Below are 9,550 nucleotides of genomic sequence, written 5' to 3'. Positions count from 1 at the left end.
AGAGCTAGCAAAGCTTTTCAGCTGAGAGGAAAGGAACGTGTCGGTCGCCTGGGTCAGGCCGGTGGGGACAACCTGCAGTGGGGCGGCTCCTCACCCTGCCCGCTCCGCCCCTGGCCTCGGAACCGGTTTGTTGCAGGCGCCCGGCGTGGGAGCCCAGGCACTTACCCACCTCTCGTCGGCCCAACAGTCCGAGTCAGGCCCGCCCTGGCCACGCACTGTTACCGGCACCCGGGTGGCGCAGCCCGGCTCGGTCTTTACTGGGAAGCTCCCCACCCTATGCTTCGAGGACCCCACTTTCTCCAAAGGAGAACCTGAGGCAGCGCCTGGGAAAGCAACTCCATGGCCTCCAGGTCCACCTCGACCCTTTCCTCAGCCCCAGGACCCCGCTGCCTGAACCCCATAAACCCGCGTGCCGGGATCGCCAGCGCCAACCAGCGGCTCCGGCTCCAGCTCGAGGCGCAGGTGGGGGCGGGGCCGGGGCGGGGCCTGAGGAGTCGGCGCCCCGCCCCGCTCCGAGGCCCGCGGCGCCGCCGCCTCCACCTCGCCCGAGCCGCGGAGCTCCTCGGAGCCGCCGGCTGTGGCCTGGCTCCGCCCCTCCCGGCCCGGCGCGCCGGCTCCCGCCTCCTTCCCTCTCCTGGCTCCCGCCTCCCTCCCTTTCCGCTGCCGAGGCGGCGGGAGCCGAGCCCGAGCGGACCGAGCCGCAGCCGCAGCCGGGCGGCGGGCGAGAGGCGGCGGCGGCGGGCGGGCCGCAGGCGGTCAGTCGGGCGGCGGAGGCGGCGGCGATGCGGCGGCCCCGCTGAGCCCGCCCGCTCCTGGCGCCGGGAGCCTGCCGCGCGAGGCGGCCCGGGCCGGGCGGCAGCATGCGGAGCGGCGAGGAGCTGGACGGCTTCGAGGGCGAGGCCTCGAGCACCTCCATGATCTCGGGCGCCAGCAGCCCGTACCAGCCCACCACCGAGCCGGTGAGCCAGCGCCGCGGGCTAGCCGGCCTGCGCTGCGACCCCGACTACCTGCGTGGCGCGCTCGGCCGCCTCAAGGTCGCCCAAGTGGTAGGTGCCGGGCGGGGCCCCAGGTGCCAGAGGGCGGCCTAGCCGCACGCCTCCCTCCCCGCCCCGCTGCGGGGCCTCCGCCGCGTACCCGCTTGCCGGGGCCGGAGCCCGCTCCTCGCGCCCTCTCTCCCTCGCGGGGTCCCGGGGCCACTCTGCAGCCTCCTCTGGGGACCCCGCCCTCGGCCAGAGCCTGTCCTTCCCAGGCCGGCAGCCTCAGGTGTGCGCCTCTTACCTGAGCACCTGCCCTCGGGCCTACCTGTCCGCTCCGCCCTCGCTCGCGGGAGTCGGTGGCGTTACTGGGCTGGGTGCTGCTGGGAATCCTGCTGTCTCCTGGGTACGGCTGGTCTTAGCAACCTGTGGCAGGTTTTCCCGGCCCGCACAACCTCCAGAAGGTGCTCGTCTGTTTCTGCCTGCGGAGACGAGGGACTGTGGCTTGGTTCCCCCTTGATATCTAGCTGGGTGCCAGGCGTATATGGTAGGCGCTTAGTAAGTATTTGTTGGCTGGAGGCAGGTAGCCCTGATGCCGTGGGGGAGCCTAGGTCTGCCCACAGTTCTCTACACTGCAGAGGTTTTTGTCCTTCTAACCAAGAAGACAGACTCGGCATCCCGGAATCCACCAGACAGCACGGTGGCTGGCACTGCCCAATTGGTACCCAGAGTTAAATCTGGGAGGGCAGCCAGTTTTGGAGGTAGCAGAAACAGAGAACTTTCTGTTGGACTTGTCTGTAGTGGAGCTAATTTCTCAGGGTCCTATGTTTTGGCTTCCAGGGTGTTCTGGGCAGGGGCCTCTCAGCTCTGTTCCTGCTTTGTGGTTTTGTAACATGCCTCTCCGGGCAGTTGCTTAGTTCTGTTGTGGACATGGCATGCTCTAATTCAGAAAAACCCGTGTGCCCCGCCAACATTCCCTGTCACAGGTAGGCCGCCTTCTGAGGCCACTGGCCTCAAAACTTTATAGACTTCTCATAGCCAGAGAAGCCACTTGTTCTTGTTCATGCTCTCTCTCTCTTTTTTGAGACCAGGTCTCTGTCGCCCAGGGTGGAGTGCAGTGGTGCGATCGTGGCTCACTGCAGGTTCGACCTCCAGGCTCAAGCAATCTTCTCACCTTAGCTTCCCGAGTAGCTGGGACTACAAGCGCGTTCCACCATGTCCGGTTAATTTTTGTATTTTTGGTAGAGATGGGGTTTCACCATGTTGCCCAAACCGGTCTCCAACTACTGGACTCAAGCGATCACCCCTCCTTGGTTTCCCAAAGTGCTGGGATTACAGGCATGAGCCACCGCGCCAGGCCTGGTCCTCCTGTTCCTACTTGAGTGCATAAGCATTCCTTGGGAATAATATAATGTGTGGATACCCTTTAAATAAATGTCCTGGTGTTTGTAAATTACAGAATCATAGGCTGTTTTATGTGTCTCTTGGGTGAAAGGCTTGTTCTGCTGACTGCCGGAGGGTATTTTTGAAGGGCTTTATGGAAAGAAAAATGGATCAGATTATCTGTCTCTTCAGAATTTTAAATTTATCTTATCTGGTAAACTGGAATGTTTTCAAAGATGAATTGGTTTTGTAGTTTGGCATTGCTGTTAGCAAAGAGAATGTAGGAGGTGAAGGGAGGTGTGCAATTGCCTTTTTTCTTTTTTTTTTTTTTGAGACAGAGTCTAGCTCTATCGCCCAGGTTGGAGTGCAGTGACACAGTCTCAGTTCACTGCAACCTCCACCTCCAGGGTTCAAGCGATTCTCCTCCCTCAGTCTCCCGTGTAGCTGGGATTACAGGGGCCCACCACCACGCCCAGCTTATTTTTGTAATTTTAGTAGAGATGAGGTTTCACTGTGTTGGCCAGGCTGGTCTCAAACTCCTTACCTCATGATCCACCCACCTCGGCCTCCCAAAGTGCTGGGATTACAAGCGTGAGCCATCACACTCGGCCTACAATTGCCTTTTAAAAGAGGCAGCTAGCCAGTGTTTGAGTATGGGCACAATAGCCCGTACAGATAATTAGAAACGAATAAGAGAAGAGCAGGGCTTGGTCGAATACCTTGCTTTGTTTGCACTGTGGGATTTTGAAAGTAAATAGAACTTGCCTCTAAAAGAATCTAGTAAAATAACTGAAATCCAGTTTGTAGACTGTTAGGTATTACTGCATTGCTGGGACTTTGTCACCTAAGTCGAGGGATGGAAGCCGGTGGCATTTATCATTACCTTTTGGTAAGGTATTGTTTTGTTGTAGCATTGTTCTTTTCTTCTTTCCTTCTCTCCTCTCCTCTCCTCTCCTCTCCTCTCCTCTCCTCTCCTCTCTCTCCTCTCTCTCCCTCTTTCTCTCTTCTCACTCTTCCTTTTTCTTTCTTTCTTTCTTTTTTTTTTGACACTGGGTCTAACTGTTACCCAGGCTGGAGTGCAGTGGCACAATCTTGGCTCACTGCAACCTCTGCCACCTGGGCTCAAGAGACCCACCCATCTCAACATCCCAAGTAGCTGGGACCACAGACGCACACCACCATGCCCAGCTAATTTTTTGTATCTTTGGTAGAGACGGGGTTTCACTATGTTGCCCAGGCTAGTCTTAAACTCCTGAGCTTAGGTGATTTGCCTGCCTCGGCCTCCCAGTGTGCCCGGATTACACATGTGAGCCACCATGCCCGGCCTAGAATTGTACTTTTCATCTGGAAGAACTTTTGGGCCTAGCCCCCAAAATCTCACCTAACTCTGTTGTTAATCTCTAGAACTTAAATCCTGAGAGGATATGTGTGGGCGAGTAAAGGAAAGGGACCCACTTGAAGGGTATGGCAACTTGAAATGGTTTTGGTGTAGTTGGCTTCCCAGCCTTGATAAAAATCCCACAAAACTCCAAGAAATTGGACTCTAAATTTAAACTGGAAAAGAAAATAAGAAGTCATTATGAAGATACTTCTGAGATGTTACAAAACTCAGAATCCATCAAGAAATATGAGTAAGTTCTAACTCTGTGGTTTTGAGAAAAATTTGACTTTTAAAACCCAGGAAGCTAAGGTGGGGAGATTGCTTGAGCCTAAGAGTTCAAGGTCACAGGGAACCATTACGGTGCCTGGGAGTAGCCACTGTACTCCAGCTTGGGCAGCATAGCAAGATCCCATGTCTAAGAATAAATTTAGTTGTGTGTATGCGTTTTTTTTTTTCTTTGAGACGGACTTTCGCTCTTGATGCCCAGGCTGTAGTGCAATGGCACCATCTCGGCTCACCGCAACCTCTGCCTCCTGCGTTCAAGCAGTTCTCCAGCCTCAGCCTCCCTAGTAGCTGGGATTACTGGCACCTGCCACCATGCCTAGCTAATTTTTGTATTTTTAGTGGAGACGGGGTTTCGCCATGTTGGCCAGGCTGGTCTCGAACTTCTGACCTCAGGTGATCCACCTGCCTCAGCCTCCCAAAGTGCTAGGATTATAGGCATGAGCCACTGCGACCGACTATAAATTTAGTTTTTTTAGATTTTTTTTTTTTTTAGATGGGGTCTTGCTCTGTTGCCCAGGCTGCAGTGCAGTGGCACGATCTTGGCTTACTGCAGCCTCCACCTCCTGGGTTCAAGCGATTCTCCTGCCTCAGCCTCCCAGGTAGCTGGGATTACAGGCACCCGCTATCATGCCCAGCTAAGTTTTTTAATTTTTAGTAGAGACGGGGTTTCCCCATATTGGCCAGGCTGGTCTTGAACTCCTAACCTCAAGTGATCTGCCCACCTTGGTCTCCCAAAGTGTTGGGGTTACAGGCGTGAGCCCCCGTGTTGGGCTGTAGACTTTTTTGTGGTGTTTTTTGTGGCCTATTGCAACCTGTAGATCCTTGCTATTCTAAGTTTGGCCTTTGGCCAGCAGCATTGCCCTCACCTCAGGGCTTGTTAGAAATGCAGAATCAGTGGCCTCACCCCAGAACTTCCGAGTCACCTGCATTTAAACAAGATTCCCCAGGTGATCCATGTGTACATTAAAGTTTGAGACTTACCTTTCTATATCCTTTCAGTGTTAAAAAACCTTGCAACAGGCCTGGCTCACACCTGTAATCTCAGCACTTTGGGATTCCGAGGTGGCTGGATCACTTGAGGTCAGGAGTTCAAGACTAGCTTGGACACTACGGTGAAACCCAGCCTCTCCAAAAATACAAAAATATTAGCCGGGCATAGTAGCGGGTGCCTGTAATCCCAGGTACTCCAGAGGCTGAGGCAGGAGAAGAGCTTGAACCTGGGAGGCAAAGGTTGCAGTGAGCTGAGATCATGTCGTTGTACTCCAGCCTGAGTGACAGAGCAAGACTCCGTCTCAAAAACACAAAACAAAAAACAAACCTCACACAGGTGCTAGCAACCAGCTTTCGATAAATAGTCAACCTTAAGGCTGAGATTTTTCTGTAAAATGAGCCTGCCAATACCTCCCTCAAAGGATTAAGAAAATGAAATAATATGTGTAAGTTAGTACCTGCCGTATCAGGCATCTAATTGATGATGTTCAATAAATGTTAGCTGTCATAGTGCTAACAATGCCTGTCTCTAAAGAAACTTTGTGAAAATATCACCAAAAAACATAATTATATATTTGAATTAAAGATAGTTTAATTCCTTATTATTTAAGTTAAATTGGTATTTTTAATGGAATGTGATTTGATAGTAAAGCTAATCTGAAACATTACAAAAACATTAAACTGTGCAGTTGCATAGATTCTTTTTTTTCTTTTTCTTTTTGAGACAAGGTCCTGCTCTGTGCCCAGGCTGGAGTGCAGTGGTACAATCATAGCTTAATGCAACCTCGACCTCCTGGGCTCAAGCGATCTTTCCACCTCAGCCCTCCAACTAGCTGGGACTACAGGTGTGTGCCACTATGCCTGGCTCATTTTAAAATTTTTTGTAGCGACAGGGTCTCCCTATGTTGCCGAGGTTGGTTTCGAACTCGTGAGCTCAAGCAGCCCTCCCTCTTCGGCTTCTCAAAGTGCTGAGATTACAGGCATGAGTCACTTACCTCGTCCTATATCTTTTCAAAATGAAACCTGTACATATCTCTTAGTTGGGGAGAATGAACTGATTTAAATTATCTTCCTCCTTGTGTGAATTCCTTTTTTTTTTTTTTTTAAATGAATAAAGACAGAGTCTCATTATATGTTGCCCAGGTTAGTCGCAAACTGGGATTACAGGCGTGAGCCACCACACGTGATCCACATCCCTTTCTTGAGCCCTTCCCATGCCTAGATGACTTTCTGACTATGCATTTGTGTAGGCCTTTTTTTTTTTTTTTTTTTTTTTGAGACGGAGTCTCGCTCTGTTGCCCAGGCTGGAGTGAGTGCAGTGGCCGGATCTCAGCTCACTGCAAGCTCCGCCTCCCAGGTTTACACCATTCTCCTGCCTCAGCCTCCCGAGTAGCTGGGAGTACAGGCGCCCGCCACCTCGCCGGGCTAGTTTTTTGTATTTTTTAGTAGAGACGGGGTTTCACCGTGTTAGCCAGGATGGTCTTTATCTCCTGACCTCGTGATCCACCCGTCTCGGCCTCCCAAAGTGCTGGGATTATAGGCTTGAGCCATGGCGCCTGGCCCTGTGTAGGGCTTTTTAATAACAAAAGATGGGTAATAGGAATTTTTTTTTTTAAGACAGATTTTTGTTCTGTCACCCAGGCTGGAATGCAGTGGCATGATCATAGTTCACTGTAACCTCGAACTTCTGGGCTCAAGGGAGCCTCCTGCCTCCGCTTCCTGAATAGCCAGGACTACAGGCATGCGCCACTATGCGCTGTAAATTTTTTTTATTTTTGTAGAGACAAGGTCTTGCTATGTTGCCTCAAACTATAGGCTAGTCTCGAACTCCTGGGCTCAAGCAATCCTACTGTTTTGGTCTCCCAAAGTGCTGGGATTACAGGTGTGAGCGACTGCGCCTGACCTGGAAATGTTTGTTTGTTTGTTTGTTTGTTTGTTTTGAGACAGAGTCTCGCTCTCTCTCCCGGGCTGGAGTGCAGTGGCCGGATCTCAGCTCACTGCAAGCTCCGCCTCCCGGGTTTATGCCATTCTTCTGCCTCAGCCTCCCGAGTAGCTGGGACTACAGGCGCCCACCACCTCGCCCGGCTAGTTTTTTGTATTTTTTTTTTTTAGTAGAGACGGGGTTTCACCGTGTTAGCCAGGATGGTCTCGATCTCCTGACCTCGTGATCCGCCCGTCTCGGCCTCCCAAAGTGCTGGGATTACAGGCTTGAGCCACCGCGCCCGGCCGGAAATGTTTAAATGCAAATTTTAGCTCTGCTGATTTTGATGCCTCTTAGTCTCATCACATCTGGGTTCCTCAGTTGTACAGTATGGGTGGTAATGACTGATTGGGCATTTAAAGAATTGTAAGAATTAAGAGATTAATGTTTGATACTTGCTTTCCTATGTAACTCAAAAACAAATGTGAGTATTTGCACTTCAGGGGTGGGTAATGGCATATCTTTTATTTGTTGGAAACCTTGTTAGTTTTTAATCTCATGCCAGTCAGCAGAATCCCTGGCTGGTTGCTGTTCTCTGGAGGATGTGCAGGGGTGGGGCAGTAATACATTATAGAAATCATCTACAACACAAATATAGTCACATTTACAAAGCTGCAACTTTGAGAAATGACTGGCTGTAGACATAGCACTGAGTTTATCAGCCTCACATCCCCTCAGTTCTGTTGGAGGGACTGGTTCAGTTGAGGTTCAGCTGGGTTCCTGATTAATAAGAGCTGGTCAAATGACCAGGCAGAAACACAATGACCCTGGTCAAACCCTGAAGGGTTCTGCGTTTTGTTTACTACTGAAGATTGCTTTGTACTCCTGGCTCCCATTTAGCCCTGAAGTCATGCATGTACAAGTGCATAATGGTAGATGAAGCAGTGGGTTTCTCTATGTTGGATTCTCAGATCCACCATTCTGTGGCTTCTTGTAAAACAGTCCCATTTTCCTTTAGGAAGATTGTTATCTTTCGGAGTTGTCTTCCTGATCAAGGACTTGGAGTCAAATAAGTTCTAGCAGAAAAGCAAAGTTTCAATTACTCTTACTTTTTTTGATGATTAAAAATAGTGAAATTATAATCCACGACCTTAAAAGAAGTTAAGTATAGAGTATACATGTGTTTTACAAAACCACACAAAGACTGTTCAAGAAAATGATACTACAGACCAATATTCCTCATATGAACACAGACACAGAAATCCTCAACAAAATACCGTATAGAAAATAAAACCCAGCATAATGTAGAAAGAGTAATACAGCAAACCAATTGTGATTTATCCCGGGAACAAAAGGTTGGTGTAGTTTTTGAAAGTAAATGTTATAGGTGTACACCCTATTAACAGCTTAAAATAACAGGCCAGGCACAGTAGCTTATGTCTGTAGTCCCAGCACTTTGGGAGGCTGAGGCAGGTGGATTGCTTGAGCCCAGGAGTTCAAGACCAGCCTGGGTAACATGGTGAAGCTGCTTCTCTACAAAAAATACAAAAATTAGCATGGCATGCTTGTGCATGCCTGTAGTCCCAGCTATAGGATAAGGTGGGAGAATTGCTTGAGCCCAGAGGTCAAGGCTGCGGTGAGCCATGATTGTACCACTACACTCCAGCCTGGGCAACAGAGTGAGACCCTTTCTCAAAAACAAAACAAAATGCAAAGCCACATGATTATATCATTTGATGCAGAAAGAAAAACTTTTGACAAAATTCAGTACTTTTCCATAATAAATGTTGTCAGCAAACTTGGAAGAGAAAGGAACTTCTTCAACCTGAAAAAGGGCATCTACAAAAAAACTACAGCTAACATTATACTTAGTAGGGAAATAATGAATGCTTCCCCCCTACAATGGGAAGCAGGCAATGACGTCTGCTGTCATCACTCATATTCAAGATGATACTGGAGTCCTAGCCATTGCAAAAAAATTAATAGGAGGCATACAGAATGGAAATAAATAAAGCTGTTCCTATTTGCATATGGCATGATTATCTAGGTAAATAATCACATGGAAATATATAAAAAACCTCCTAGAACTAAGTGAGTTAGCAAGGTTACAGGATATAAGGTCAACACACAATAATCAGTAGTATTTTTACATCCTAGCAATAAATCATTGGAAATTAAAACAAAAAACCAACATCAGTTATAACAGCACCGAAAAGAATGAAATTCTTAGATATAAATCTCACAAAACACGTATAGGATCTGCTCAGTGAAAACTACAAAACACTGAAGAAAGAAATCAAAGATGACCAAAATAAGTGGACAGGCATTCTGTGTTCATTGGGATTGGAAAACTCAATATAGTTAAAATATTAGTTCTCCACAAATGATCTATAGGTTTAATACAATCCCAAAATCCTAGCAAGGATTTTTTTGTAGATAGAAGAATGCTGATTCTAAACTTTATGTGGAAAGTCAAGTTAGCCAGGCAAAGGGCTAGTGGTGGTTGATGGAGGTATGTTCCAGGGAGAGAGAACAACAGGACCTGAAGTCACCCTTGTTTAGGGTAGAATGTGTGTGTGTGTGTGTGTGTGTGTGTGTGTGTGTGTGTGTGTGTGT

The 9,550-nt window shown here is 49.1% G+C and overlaps 1 protein-coding gene across 1 annotated transcript in view; it reads left to right on the top strand.

Annotated features, from left to right (window-relative positions):
* The first annotated feature begins 655 nt into the window (after positions 1-655).
* CMTM4 (CKLF like MARVEL transmembrane domain containing 4) overlaps positions 656-9,550 on the top strand; it is an 82,404-nt gene continuing 73,509 nt past the window's right edge. The window contains exon 1 of the mRNA XM_023210107.1: positions 656-1,046. Coding sequence (XP_023065875.1) covers positions 861-1,046 — 186 coding nt within the window. The 5' untranslated portion in view covers positions 656-860. The remainder of the gene's footprint in view (positions 1,047-9,550) is intronic.

The sequence above is a fragment of the Piliocolobus tephrosceles genome, chromosome 17, assembly GCF_002776525.5.
Source record: "Piliocolobus tephrosceles isolate RC106 chromosome 17, ASM277652v3, whole genome shotgun sequence".
Classification (NCBI taxonomy): domain Eukaryota; kingdom Metazoa; phylum Chordata; class Mammalia; order Primates; family Cercopithecidae; genus Piliocolobus; species Piliocolobus tephrosceles.
The sequence above is the reverse complement of the archived record's forward strand: the minus strand, read 5'-3'. Positions and strand labels throughout refer to the sequence as shown.